The sequence below is a fragment of the Palaemon carinicauda genome, chromosome 19, assembly GCF_036898095.1.
Source record: "Palaemon carinicauda isolate YSFRI2023 chromosome 19, ASM3689809v2, whole genome shotgun sequence".
NCBI classification, from domain to species: Eukaryota; Metazoa; Arthropoda; class Malacostraca; order Decapoda; family Palaemonidae; genus Palaemon; species Palaemon carinicauda.
Window position 1 is genome coordinate 2121603 of NC_090743.1, and position 15000 is coordinate 2136602.

The 15000-nt window shown below is 35.8% G+C and overlaps 1 protein-coding gene across 2 annotated transcripts in view; it reads right to left on the bottom strand.

The window, feature by feature from the left end:
• Positions 1 to 2154: 2154 nt before the first annotated feature.
• The window catches only part of LOC137658106 (alkaline phosphatase-like), a 25218-nt gene continuing 12372 nt past the window's right edge, over positions 2155 to 15000 (bottom strand). For both annotated transcript variants that reach the window (XM_068392799.1, XM_068392800.1), the window contains exons 2-12: positions 13768 to 13969; positions 12693 to 12797; positions 12063 to 12178; positions 11395 to 11587; positions 10372 to 10544; positions 7448 to 7646; positions 6742 to 6875; positions 5954 to 6152; positions 4310 to 4410; positions 2906 to 3029; positions 2155 to 2583 (exon numbers count right to left, since the gene is read on the bottom strand). In XM_068392799.1, coding sequence (XP_068248900.1) covers positions 2339 to 2583; positions 2906 to 3029; positions 4310 to 4410; positions 5954 to 6152; positions 6742 to 6875; positions 7448 to 7646; positions 10372 to 10544; positions 11395 to 11587; positions 12063 to 12178; positions 12693 to 12797; positions 13768 to 13864 — 1686 coding nt within the window. In that variant the 5' untranslated portion in view covers positions 13865 to 13969 and the 3' untranslated portion in view covers positions 2155 to 2338. The remainder of the gene's footprint in view (positions 2584 to 2905; positions 3030 to 4309; positions 4411 to 5953; positions 6153 to 6741; positions 6876 to 7447; positions 7647 to 10371; positions 10545 to 11394; positions 11588 to 12062; positions 12179 to 12692; positions 12798 to 13767; positions 13970 to 15000) is intronic.

The window sequence follows — 15000 nt, forward strand, 5'->3', positions numbered from 1 at the left end:
TCCGTCTGACCTTCACGAAATCATTTCCGCTTCTTTTACTCTCGAAAATTCATCCTTCCTAGCTCCTTCCCTACTCCTTATAGCCTCCTTCCCCTTCTACATAGGTTCCTACCCTTTCCTACCCCTTCCTTATAGCCTCCTTCATCCCCTGTCAAGGTATATCACCCCCCCCCCATTCATCATAGTCGCTGAGTGAGAGACAATCTAGAAACAATGTTGCTTTGAAGTTTCGATCTTCTAGGAAATGACGCTTGACCTTGTTCGAGAGAGAGAGAGAGAGAGAGAGAGAGAGAGAGAGAGAGAGAGAGAGAGTTGTATCTCGGGACACAGTCCTAGCAATGCATAAACAATGGAAAGTGAAATTCAATATGGCGGCTAGTTTGGCATCTGCCATCCGCTCAAGGTCACCAGTTTAGTTCCCTAGGTACATCAGTTGTCTGGAGTACTGTTCCTGAGAGAATTTTTTTTGATGAAAAACTTTGTTTATTCTCACCTTCTATTTCTTTTTTCCTTTGTTTTTCTTCCTGGTTCACTGTATTTTTAGACGGCTCGTGCTGTGATTAATAGGGCTCTCCTTGCAGCCAAAAGAGGACCCAGGGTACAGGATATATAGATACACTGTTCAAGCCAATAGAGGTAAGGTGGGATCTAAGTTTTAAAGCACCTAGCCTAAACAGGGAATCGAACCTTAGCAGGTATTGACGGTTAGGTGAGTTTTTTCATTGAAAATTTATGGTTTTTTTTTTTTTTGTTCTTAAGATATTTCATTTTAATTATTCATTACTTCTCTTGTAGTTTATTTATTTCCTTGCTTCCTATCCTAATTGGACTATTTTTCTCTGTTGGAACACTTGGGCTTATAGCATCCTGCTAGGGTTGTAGCTAACCTAGTAATAATAATAATATTAACGATAATAATAATAATAATAATAATAATAATAATAATAGTCTTTATTATTATTATTATTATTATTATTATTATTATTATTATTATTATTATTATTATTATTATTATTATTATAACAGAAAGACTCTTAGAATCAATGAAGAAGTTTAATGGGTTAATGAATAAAGAAGTTGCATTTTTATAATAATGTATTTTGATCTTATTTTCCCCAAAATGTTAATGACATTACTTTAAATTTTGATATGGGAATGTTTACTGTCATTATGCATAATAATGACAGTAATAACAATCACAGTATACTATTTCTACAATTAGCGTATAGATGGCGTTGATGCAAATAGTTATTGTTGAAGTTGTTATTGTTGTTGTTATTGATGTTGTTATTATCGTTGAAGGTAAATTTGTTGGAATATTTACGTTGCTTTACCTAATGTAGTGATAAATGAAAACATCTCATTTCTTAGTTCATGACCAGGTCGATATCTCTGTCTATATCCTTAATTAAATGTAAAATAGGTATGTACATATATATATATATATGCATATACATATATATATATATGCATGATATATATATATATATATTGCATATATATATATATATATATATATATATATGTATATATATATATATATATATATATGCATATATACACATATATATATATATATATATATATATATATATATATATATATATATATATATATATACATGTGTATATATACATATATATGTGTGTGTGTATACTGTATGCATATATATATATATATATATATACATATATGCATGTGTGTGCTTGTGTGTGTATATATGTATATCTATGAGAGAGAGAGAGAGAGAGAGAGAGAGAGAGAGCCACGTCTCATCCATCCCTGGCTGAGACCCTCAACAGTTGTCTGACTACGAAGAACAAATTTCACTGCTTATTACAAAAGAGGCTCATGATATGATTTGGCATAGAAAGCCTATTAATTATTCTGTGCTGGTACCTGGTAATCTAACCTTTAAATTTTGCAAATGTATCATACATTCATGAGATACATTCATAAATGCAGTTTGTCAAACATACAGTCTCATAGAAGTTGATATAATAATTCATGTATTTAAACAGCGTAATTATCGTTTTCATATGTTCGTATTTCAATCTGGCTTACACTTTTGACTTACATTTATTAGCATGAAAATTAATCGTTTAAAGATGATTAGCATCTATATATATATATATATATATATATAATTGAATAAAAAGAGTGTGCAACTCTAAAGCTTATATAGCACCTTACGAGTGTATACAACAATCAATGTAAATAAATACATCTTAATCCGTTTTTTGAATGTGGATTCTTATCATAAAAACAACCTAACAAAGTAACAAACCGACACAGAAGACTCGACACAGCCTCTCAGTCCCCCTACAAACAAGACAACTTAACATATATTCAGATTTTTCATAAATTGTAGGACTCCGATCATGTAAACAAAGAGCCAGTTAGCAGCGTTCGCTGTAGAAGAAGCTCTGCTTCCCCGAAAATCTTCATTGGCTTTGTAGGCGTTGGATGGATGTTCCACTGAACGAACGCAACCTTTGTAAGGTCCAATACAGGCTGCATAGCCCATGACGTGAGCTACGTACGTCTGCTCGTGAACTCGGTGGAAGAGGTGAGCCATGGGACCTAGAATGATATGTTGAAATATTTAGAGAGAGAGAGAGAGAGAGAGAGAGAGAGAGAGAGAGAGAGAGAGAGAGATGATAACTTTAAGAAAATGAACCACTGAATCTATTATTAAAATTTTAAAGGAATTTTTTATTAGTAACATGAATCAAAATGGAATGAATAGCAATTTTTTAAACAAACGAGTTCTGGAAGTGAAATATTACTGTTAAAGATAAATTTTACCGCAACTATAGTCATAATTAAGACATACATACTACGAGAAGATAAAGTTTGAGAAGTTGGACAGCTAAATGAGAAGAGACCCCTGGGTAGAGATTACCTGAGGCGTAAACAGCCACGTCTTCTCCTCCGTGTGTCTCAGATCCTTCGTGGGTTGGCACGCCTGAATGAGATACATAGTCCTTGTCATCTGTTTCCACTCCCGTCAGGTTTCTTCTTTGAACCTAGAGAGAATAATTCTTAGCAATACAAATCTTAACTTACAGACCTGAGGGAAGGACAACTTGGTATTGTCCTTATCTAGCATGGACTAGTTGATTACCAACCCCACCAGTTTTTACATTTTTAGACAAGGATAATGCTAATAGGCTGATTCTTTTGGAGCTGACGGTAAATATCTACATTCTACATCCAGGCTAAATAAGCCCCACCCCCTGATGACGTCATAGCCAATCATGTTGTCTACCGGGTTAAGCGCTGCTAACGTGGGAGATGTGATTGGCTATGGCGTCATCAAGGGGTGGGGCTTATTTCACCCGGAATCTTTGCGGCAACTATAGTTAAAGACATTTTAGCCCAATTCCCATTGGTCAATGAGCTTTATCCTTGCTTCTGATTGGCCAACAAACATTTACCCTGCCTTTGATTGATGTATGAGCATCCCTCCTACCTATGATTGGTTGAGTAGCTTTAATCTAGTTTCATTTAAGTTAACGAGTTTCCATTTGGCTCCTGATTGGCCAATATGTTTAAACAACCTCTGTTGGGTGGAAGGTAGCATAAGCTCTAGCCAATTAGGATTAGCTTCAATGGTATCGGCTGTAGATATTGTCAACTCAAAAGAATAGACGACAATATCGAAGTATTTTTGGTAACTGCAGAGCCCCTTCGTTTAGGATTTCATGATGATATAACATGGAGTGCATTCGCTCTTAGTTATTAATGTTAGACAACAAATGCATGGATAAGAATTCCGTTCTATGTTGTAGAATATCAGCTACCTGGTTTTCTAAATTCAGTTGAAGGAAGGTATAGGCTACCTTAAAACCAGGTAACAGACAAGTAGCCTACATTTTTCAGGAGCATTCTTGCATCCTGTCGCTAAAATGCATAGATTCTATTCAATAATTAGCAAAATTTAAGTTCTGCATTCTCCTCCACGCATAGCACAAACATAAAAAAATGCACATATTCCATTTTGTATACAAAAATGAGTACTTAGTGTAAATGTTTATCAACGGGACGCTAAAAGATACCAAGGAAATGTTCAACACCCTGAAAGTTGAGATGCAACTTTATGGTGACTCTACAAGGGGACTTTACTGGAACGTAATAGTCTCTAGCCATCAAAATATGCACTGGTCAACCAACAAAAGGTGAAATTATTTGAGCTTGAGCAACACCAAATTACTAACATACAATAAAGAAGATGACATAAATGGTGAAGACGTTGATGGCAATATGCCCAATAGATGCCAGAAACCACCTGAAATGACAAACTTACTTTCAAGTGATTCCAGGTATAGTTGAACCCAGGGCCGTTGGTGAACATGAGTGTAGTGTAAGGTAGGCCATCAGATATATCCTCACTGGTTTCGACTAATCCTGTATAAAGTAAATAAATCAATTAAATTATAGAAAACTGATAGATCATTCGTAAACAAATTCATTAGTATTGATAGTAATTCATTGAAATACCCAGCCACTGACGGCGGGCAAGCCCGCCTCAACTTGGTGCCGGTCCCAAGGCCGGGTATATGGGGAGGGTTGGCGGCAGGAAAGGCATCCGGGCATGAAAAGTTAGTCAAAACCAGTATGGCCAGTGAAAGAAGTAATTCATTGAAAGTGTTTCAGTACTTATCTTGTAATTGTCATAAGATTTGCTGTTATTAGATAAAAAATATGTATCATATTATAAGAGCTTATTAATGCTGCTTAAATGTAAGGTAAATTAATCAATAACGAAAGAAAATATGTCGAGTTTGATGTTTATTCAGTCGAAGTATGCCACATAATTTCATACTGTCATCATTATTTGGCTATCATTACTGTAATTATGATAACAAGGGATGCTAAATAGACCTCCTATGGACTAACATCACAAAACAAAAGGCAATTTCCTACTGGTAAAGATGAAAGGACTCCTAAGCTATTAACAATACAAAAGAACAGCTTAATGACCTTTACAGAGAAAAACTCACTACCCAACAATTTTATAGGATTGACCTTACTTATCACAATAGAAAGACACTTCATCTATTATCTTTGAAGCAGAAGAAATCTTAATATGACATTCTTAACTATGCTCAATTTTGTTCTAATGAGGCGCATTTGCACCAACTTGCAGCGGTGCCCTTTTAGCTCTGAAAAGTTTCCTGCTATCTGATTGGTTAGAATTATCTCGTCCAGCCAATCAGCGATCAGGAAACTTTTCCGAGCTAAAAGGGCACCCCTGCGAGTCGGTGTAAATCTGCCTCACTAAAAAGTATTGCCTATAGGATATCACTGGCTCTCAAATGAACCACGTTAACCAATAAAATGTCAGTTTTGCTAAGACAACATTCTTGCATAAGTTACTATTCTTCTTACAGATTATAATAATTATTGTATTATTGCATTTAATGATAACATTCTTACTTTAGCTGCCATTGTTTTCCCAAGCATAATTGTCTTACCTAGAGTTTAATAGTCCTATTTTTCTATGATAAACATCTCATCTAAGGTGTCCGTATTCCTTTAGTCTAGCATCATATTGAGGGAAGTGTCTTTTCTTTCAGTAGAGCTACTTTAATGTAATTAAATTTTTTTTTCTTAACAAAGATGTTAATACCTACTCTGGTTTAGCCATTTCATGATGACTAAATGGTCCCTTACCCAAGATAGCATTAGCCACTCCAAGATAACCACCTCGTCGTGATTAATTTCATACCCAAGAATTATTGTCTACTTTCAGATAGCCATTTCACGATGTCTAAATATTCCCTTACCTAAGGATTTACTACCAACTCTGAGATAGTCCAAATGGATGATTGGATAGTCCCATACTCTAAATGTTATTAGCCACTTCGTCGTGACTAAATAGTGTCTTACCCAAGAATTATTACCTACTCTGAGGTAGCCATTTCATGATGAATAGATAGTCCCTTACCCAAGATATTGTTGCCTCTTTCAGGATAACCATTCATAGTCATGACATGGGAATGATCTGCCGTGACGAGGACGAGGGTTTCCTCGAGGTCCACCAACTCGAGGACCTTTTGCAAAGCTTCTTCAAAGGCCACGATTTCTTCCAGGGCTCTCTTTGGCTTGCTGTCGTGGAGGCCATGATCAATCCTTCCTCCTTCAACCTAGAAAGATAACCAACATAGAGTACTCAAAGGGTGGAAGAGAGGGAACAGTAGCTTTTTTATAGGAGGCCATGATCAATCCTTCCTCCCTCCACGTAGAAAGATACCCAACATAGAGTATTCAAAGGGTAGAAGGGAGGGAACACTAGCATATTTATAGGATCTATGATAAATTCTTCCTCCCTCTACCTAGAAAGATACCCAACATAGAGTATTCAAAGGGTGGAAGGGAGGGAACAGTAGCTCATTTATAGAAACGTGGGATGGGTAGAAGAAGATTGTTTATAGAAAGAGGAGGGGAGTGGAAGTAGGGTACTTCAGGAAAGATGCAGCAGGAGAAAATAGGGGATTTGGAGATGGAAATGCGTTATAAAAGTGGAGATCCTTCAGAAGTAAAAAGTAGGGAAATGTGAGTTTATCTTGGAAGATAAAATGGAGATGGATCATGATTGGATTTCATCCCGGAGTAATCTTGGAGGTCAAGATATTCATTTATGTAATCAATGTAATCTAAAAGGACAATTGATTACCCAAGCTTACTTTCATATATTAGGATATAAAGAATAAGAAATAATGAAAGAATCATTACCAGTAGGAAGTATCCCTCCTCATGTCTGCGCAGACGCCTGAGGGCAACCTCGACCATCTCTTTGATGTGGGGCGTCCCTTGGGAGCTGTTATCCCTGTCCACTTCGTAGGGGGAGTGGAGATCCCCGAAGAGTCCTGCAGAGGAAAGAAGTCAGAGAGATCGGAATGATAAGTGGTACTTAACACTAGGGAAAAACCGAAGTAGAGGGAAACTTCCACACCTTGGCATTAGTGGGAAGGAAATGCAACAGACCCATCTTAAACAAGGGTAGGATTATTCACTATGGTAGATGTTCATTGAATATATAAATGGATATCAATAACGTAAGTACCTGCACCGTGGAAAGCCATTGAATAATGGCTATGTTGCTTCGATTAAGGAAAATCTTTTGATATGTTCTAAGGTAGTTTACTATGTACGAACACGGTATGCTCTCTATTTAGTTTGTTCCATCAGAATGAGCATGCTGTATTAAGACCACTCCTTTCTAAAATTTCAAAAATTCTACCTATATTGAAGGACTTGCCCATTACTTATTCTGACGTTGATTAATTAATCCCTTCATATTTAGCCCCTTTCGACATCAAATATCAGCACCAACGTACTTAAGATGAGCTCAATACTTCCATGATCGATGCGTCGCCTTCATAAATAAGACCATTCAATTCTAAAACTTCTTGCACTCCATCAAGGCAGACCAACTTACCTAAGATGAAATCCGTGTTTTCAAGATCAATGGCCCGTAACTCCCCAGTCGAGGTGGCGTAGGAATATGACTTGCCCTCGGCTTCTCTGTCGGATTTCCATTGGCTGACCAGATCGCGCCCGTCACTGCGAACGCAGTCTTGCATTACATCTTTTGTCAAGGGCGACCCCATTTCTTGACGTCCGCCTCCCATGATCACCTGGGAAATTAGTTTGATAATATGATTAGCAGGTATCAAATGTCTTCATTTTAGGATAGGCTTAAATATCTGAGCATCAGGTATGGTTTATAATTTGGCAGATGGTCAAGAGAGAGGTAGAGAATTAGATGGCGAGATAAGGCGAAGGATGATATGGAGAGAAGAGGTTTGGGGGAAGAGGATGCCTTTGATAGAAAATATTGGAGAGTATGCATTAGGCAACCAACCCCTTAATGTAGGGATAAATGTGAGAAAGAAGAAGAGGAATATATGAGTCTGGAGGTTATTAGTAATACTTCATGTTGTGTTATCAACCTTGAATTAGAACAATACTTATCATTTGTTTTTACTAACTTCGAACTAGGACAAATATGAGGATGATTAGGCCATTGTATGATATAGTATCTTCTCCTTTTCAGTTTGAAATTAATATATCACTTTTATTTTTCATACTTCATTGGGCTGAATGAGGGAGTAGCTTATTCACGGTTTTTAAATTATGTTATCAAGACCTGTATTAGGATACACTAAATAAAACCGTATACATTATGAAAACATGAATACCCACTCATGCACATATGTGTGTTTATATATATAAATATATATATATATTCATATATATATATATATATATATATATATATATATATACATATATATATGCATATACATATATATATATATATATATATATATATATATATTTATATATATATATATATATATATATATATATATATATATATGCTGTATATACATATATTGTATATTTATGTATGTATATATATATATATATATATATATATATATATATATATATATATATATATACAAATATATATGCTGTATATATATATATATATATATATATATATATATATATATATATATATATATATATACATATATATATATATATATATATATATATATATATATATATATATATATATATATATATATACATATATATATATACAACAACAACAACAAATGAAGCTCTTTCTAGTCCACTGCAAAAAAAAATACTTAAACATGTCAATTTATATCTAGAGTTTGACCAGTATGGATTGGCGATGGTGGGAGATCATGGCGATACGCAAACCCTTTCAAGGTTTGAAGGTCGCTCACGAATGGTAGAGGTAAGGGACAGTGACTGGGCCCTTGCAGCATAATGCCCTAGAAACTGACCATATATACATATAATCAACACTCTAGCCCCTCTCCAACCAAGCTAGGACCAGGGAGGGGAAGGCAATGGGTGCTAATGACTCATCAGGAAGACCTTAGGCTCCTAAAAAACCCCATATCCTTAGCTCACAGTGATGGTGAGGTAGCAGACACTTTAAAAAACTATCGAGTTTGAGCGGGACTTGAATCCCAGTCCGGCAGATTGGCAGGCAGGTACAGTTCCAAGAGGCTACCACAGCCCCTGTAAAGAATACTTAGTAATGCCTGCTGTACACAGCATGATGTGCACTGTTATTATTATTATTATTATTATTATTATTATTATTATTATTATTATTTGCTAAGCTAAAACCCTAGTTGGAAAAGCAGGATGCTATAAACCCAGGGGCCCCAACAGGGAAAATAGCCCGGTGAGGAAAGGAAACAAGGAAAAATAAAATATTTCAAGAACAGTAACAACATTATTATAACTATTATTATTATTATTATTACTTGCAAAGCTACAACCCTAGTTGGAAAAGCAGGATACTATAAGCCCAGGGGCCCCAACAGGGAAAATAGCCCGGTGAGGAAAGGAAACAAGGAAAAATAAAATACTTTAAGAACAGTAACAGCATCTAAATAAATATTTCCTAGATAAACTAGTGTTGTCACTACAATACTAATTAGGTTCAAGTTAACGTTATAAAATTTTTCTGTGATAAAGCTCTTGCTTATATTCACAATAGAACTTTATAATGACATTCACTAATTGGAATAATTCATTACTACCAGTGACTTCTCTTTTGAGTTCAGATCAGTGTCCTTTTTCCTTTATAATCAAAGATACAATGGGATTTGTAATTAACTTTTGTGAATAACCTGACCATAATATCCGCTTTTGAAGGTTACCAAGTTGCAGTGATTATACCCACATGGAGTGGTTGGTCTGTTAGACTGAATGAAAACTGTATTTGTTCTGTATCTATGTCTGTCTGTCTCTCTTTTTGTGTTTATGTCGATCTGTACATTTTTATACAAGACTCTTTCGCTTAATTTACAAAAAAAAGAAAAAAAATAAAGAAAATTAGTGGACCTTCAAAAGATTTTATGTTAAGCAAGCTGACATAAATCTCTTTTTATAGTTTATATATGAAAGATCTATTTAAATGTTGTTACTGTTCTTGAAATATTTTATATTTGTTGCTCATTACTTCTCTTTTAGTTCTTTCTTTTTTTTTCTTTTTTTTTTTTTGCTTCGTCACTGTGCTATTTTTCCCTGTTGGAGCCCTTGAGCTTGTCGCATCCTGCTTTTCCAACGAGAGTTATAGCTTCGGTGATGATGATAATAACAATAATGATAATGATAATAATAATAATAATAATAATAATAATAATAATAATACCAGGTCTATTTGTTGATGATCTGTACTTATTTCTACCATTTCTTTTCAAAGTGGGAATGAGAGAGAGAGAGAGAGAGAGAGAGAGAGAGAGAGAGAGAGAGAGAGAGAGAGAGAGAGAGAGAGAGAGAGAGAGAGAGAGAATCCTTTACCTTTATATTTCTCCCTGGCTCGTCTTCGACAAGCTGCCTCGCAATATCCTTGCAGGACGAAGCGTTCTTACCAAGCGCCTTTATCCTGGTGTCACACTGCCACTTCCTACTAGGGGACTTTGCATACAAGGCCGCCGGTGTTGCGTGCGTCACCTGTGTAGTTGTCACAAATCCTGGTGCGAATAGAAACGAAGAGAATGGATAAATTGATTATACTCAATTTTTTTCAATGAGGCGCATTTGCACTGACTCGCAGCGGTGCCCTTTTAGCTCGGAAAAGTTTCCTGCTCTCTGATTGGTTAGAATTATCTTGTCCAACCAATCAGCGATCAGGAAACTTTTCGGGGTAAAAGGGCACCCATGCGAGTCCTGCTCTCTGATTGGTTAGAATTATCTTGTCCAACCAATCAGCTATCAGGAAACTTTTCGGGGTAAAAGGGAACCCCTGCGAGTCCTGCTCTCTGATTGGTTAGAATTATCCTGTCCAACCAATCAGCAATCAGGAAACTTTTTCGAGCTAAAAGGGCACCCCTGCGAGTCGGTGCAAATCTGCCTAGCTAAAAAGAATTGACTATAGTTGCTAATTCCTATTACTGTACTACACTTCTGTGAGCGTAATTTTCTATTTAACAAGCATAGGTGTCAGATTAAGTTCTATAATGTAGCGGCAGTGCATTGTGTTGAAGAAATGCATCTTCTGGTCACAGAGGTTTGGGAGATTACTTGGAAAATGGACTGTTAAAAGACTTGACGTAACTTGGTATTTGGAAATTTATAACTGATCATCAACTTTCTCACATATTCTGTTGCCTTTTGGGCCGATTTATGTACCATTTATGATTACTCAAGACTGTAAATATACTTTGTAAGCTCTAGTAGTGTTAGCTTGGAACCTGGACAACAAATGGTCAACTCAAAACATATTTTCATACCATCCATACATGCTGTATTGAACAAGGTCAACAAATCCAACAACAACAGCTATTGTGGAGCAAGCTATAAACAGACAATGCTCTAACATACCTGTTTCTTTGCCTGCTTCTTGAGCCCATTCTATAATGGACTTCACCCTGTTCTCCTTTACTAGGGACGCCGTGCAATCGTTGACTTTGACTTTCCCATTGACTCCTAATGTTTTATAGTTCCCTTTCACTCCTGAGAGAAAGGCTGTGGCTGTTGCTGCGCTGTCAGGGACTTGCTTGTCCAAGTTGTAAGTCTGGTGAGGAAGGTAAATCTTCTTAAAGGAAGACTTATGGATGTTTGCGTTGCAATTTTCAGAGAAGAAAATCTGGCTATGTTTCGTCATAATCTAAACTTAATACCTGATTAGCGGAACCCCGTGTAAATTACATGAAATGATATTTTCAATACTAATTATCTTGTTTCTAACCTATACATGTTTGAATAAAATGTCCCGAGATTAATTTTGTAATCTAGGTTATGGAAATTGATAGAACTATATTTTTTGTTTAATATTTAAAAAAAGAGTCAGGTACTAAAGACAAAATTGGGAAAACTATATATGATGTGCTTTGGTTAAGTAATCAAAGTCTAATGCGAATTTGTAAGAGTATACCATGAAATTATATCCGTTTTCCTTAAAGCAGGACACACAAAATAAATAACACACACGCTAGCGTATTAATATATAGATGATAACACACTAAAATGTAATTTTTTTGGTAAATCACCTTTAAGAGGCCGATGTTTGGGAATCTCTCCCAGACGAGGTAGCCCTCTTCTCCCGCGTGGCCTTGTTTCTGGCCTTTGAATATGCGACCCGCTGTTGTAGCAGTGATGCCCATTCCTGAAGAGGAGATGGTAGACAGAAAAGGCTCAGATTACCAAGGAGTCAATTCCCAAATAGATACGATAGTAAGCAGTGATAGCACTTAGAAGGAATATTTATCACATAATTATGCATGCTTTTTTAAACGTCTTTGCTTAATGCTGCCAACTTTGAATCAAATGGCCATAGTCATTCATTATACTGGATGTGTCCATGTCTTATGATGTGGAAAGAAATCAGCCTTTTAAATAAGCTTCTTAATTACTTATAATTACTTCTCTGAAGACAAAGATTATGTATCATAAAGGGGTTTCTAAGAATTTTATCCTACTCACCTTCTTTAAGAAAAGTATAGTGTCACTAATATCAGTCTGTAATGGACCTTCTCAAAGGAAAAAGATAAATTACAATAGAATAAAGCCTGATGATCTTTTCCTAAAGAACACAGGTTACTGTAGAAGTCACTTTGAAATGTTCTTACGGCAAATGTATATAGTAATACAAGCGATTCCCTAGATGCTCCACCACTTACCATCTCCGAGGAAAAGAATGACGTTTTTGGCTACATTGGTGTTTTTTGTCTGAGCCAGGGCTTCGTTTATCTCTTCTTCCCCAAGTTTCATCCAAAAATCTGAATCTGATATTGAGAAGAAGATTAAAAGAGTGTAGCAAAAGTTCATTTCTAAGAGTATGTATGTTTTTCATCACATAATCTGTTTTTATACAATACTTTATTACAGTCTCGTCTAAAAAGCCAGAGCTAGCATTGACATAAGGCTGGCTAAACCTGACAATAGAAAAGTGTAATACCATCTTTTAAGCTGTGTCTAGATTAATGAATAAAAATATCTATAGTAAGTGTGACTTATCATACAACTTCATTAAAACATTAAGTAACATTTGTTGGCTCTATAATTTGTTTAGCCACTTTATTCTAGTTGTAATTTGAAAAAATAAATTTTAGTAAAAATTAGAACTAATTCTTAGGAAACTGATTGTACTCAATTTTTTTACTGAGGTGCATTTGCACCGACTCGCAGCGGTGCCCTTTTAGCTAGGAAAAGTTTCCTGCGATCTGATTGGTTAAAATTATCATGTCCAATCAATCAGCGAGCAGGAAACTTTTCCGAGCTAAAAAGGCACCCCTGCGAGTCCGTGCAAAATTGCCTCACTAAAAAGAATTGACTATATCCGTAATTGTAAGGTAAACTTAGATATTGGTTAATAACACAGAGGAAAATCAATCGTTATTCTTATTCTTTGCACTTGTCAGTTGTGAAAGTCAATGAATTTTATTCACTTGCTAATTCTAAAGCCCTGTCCACACGATTGAGCATACCCGACTGGTAAACAGTGATACCAGACCACAATAGTTAGTAAGAATGAGGGTTAATGACGTCAGAACCGGGAAAACCACAGACAGGGATTTGGCATCATACAGTGTTGCCAGATCCCTGCCTTTAGTTTTCCCGCTTCTGACGTCATCAACCCTCATTTTCACTAATTATTGTGACCTGGTATCACTGTTTGCCCGTCGGGCATGCTCGATCGTCTGGACAGGGCTTAATGGCTTCAAGCTGCAAAATCTACCAAATTTCATAGCTTACCATTCTCACGTTCATTCGGTGAAGGGTAAACGTGTTCAGCTTCAATCCACCAGACCAATAGCAAGGTACAGAGAACAATAAGTTGAAGTGGCGTCATCTTAGCAGTCAACTTGATTTGCTGAATTTATCGATTTTTTATCTTGAGTGTCAGAAGTTCCTTATCATAGTTGAATTTAAGATTACAAAGAAAGAATTATATTTTCTGTAAGAGAAAGTTAATGAAATGAGTAGTCGATTGCATATACTGATTAAGGATAACTGAATGAGCAAGATTAATTATATTGATATGCAAAGGAGAGGACAACTAGCTTCATAAAAATGTAAGTCAGTTGGATTCAAGCATCAGTTTAAACGATGCTCCATTATTGAATCATTTTTCAAGACTGGAGAAATATTTATTCTGCTTTTGAACTGAATAGAAGGGTTCCTCATAACCCACACAGTGTATTTTACCTCCTGCTTTAATCTAAACTATCTTAGACTACTAAATTTTCAATTATTTTTCCTCCTTATCTACTAAGATCTGGTTCTTCTCTGCATTAGTTTCCTTGCTTTCCCTGATCCCTGTCGTCAGTTAAGTTAGATCCCTGTCGTCAGTTAAGTTATTAATCCCACCAGCTTTTTCTTAGAGAAAAAACTAAAATCCTTAAACATTTGGTTACAAGGTGTGATGGAAATCCGTTTCAGTACAGTGATTACAAACAGGGAACCTCAATGAAAAAACAACTAAAGGAAAATATGCTATCTGAAAAATAAAGACAATGATCAAAGACCATATCATTATCTGGTTCAATAACACATGTCTTGACGCACCAGGAAATGCGCTACCATTGTGCTATTATATCCAAATGTTCCACCGTCCCCCTGTTTTACCAAAACATATATCTCCAGAACGACTCGTGCGGAGAGCTATGTGGTTTGAGGACAATTCTTTGTACCTGATATGCTCCTTTATCGATGCTGATGTTCCAGTCCAGGAGTCATCATTGTCGCTATAGCAATTTTCTATTTTCATGAGAGGTTCCAGTTACATTGGAGTGATGCTTTGTGGTTTCCGTAAAAATATTCGTAGCAGTTTTCTATTTTCACGTGAAATTCAAGTTACATCGGAGTGATGCTTTGTGATTTACATAAAAATGCTCGAAGCAATTTTCTATTTTCACGTGAAATTCAAGTTACATCGGAGTGACGCTTTGTGATTTACGTCAAAATACTCGTAGCAATTTTCTATTT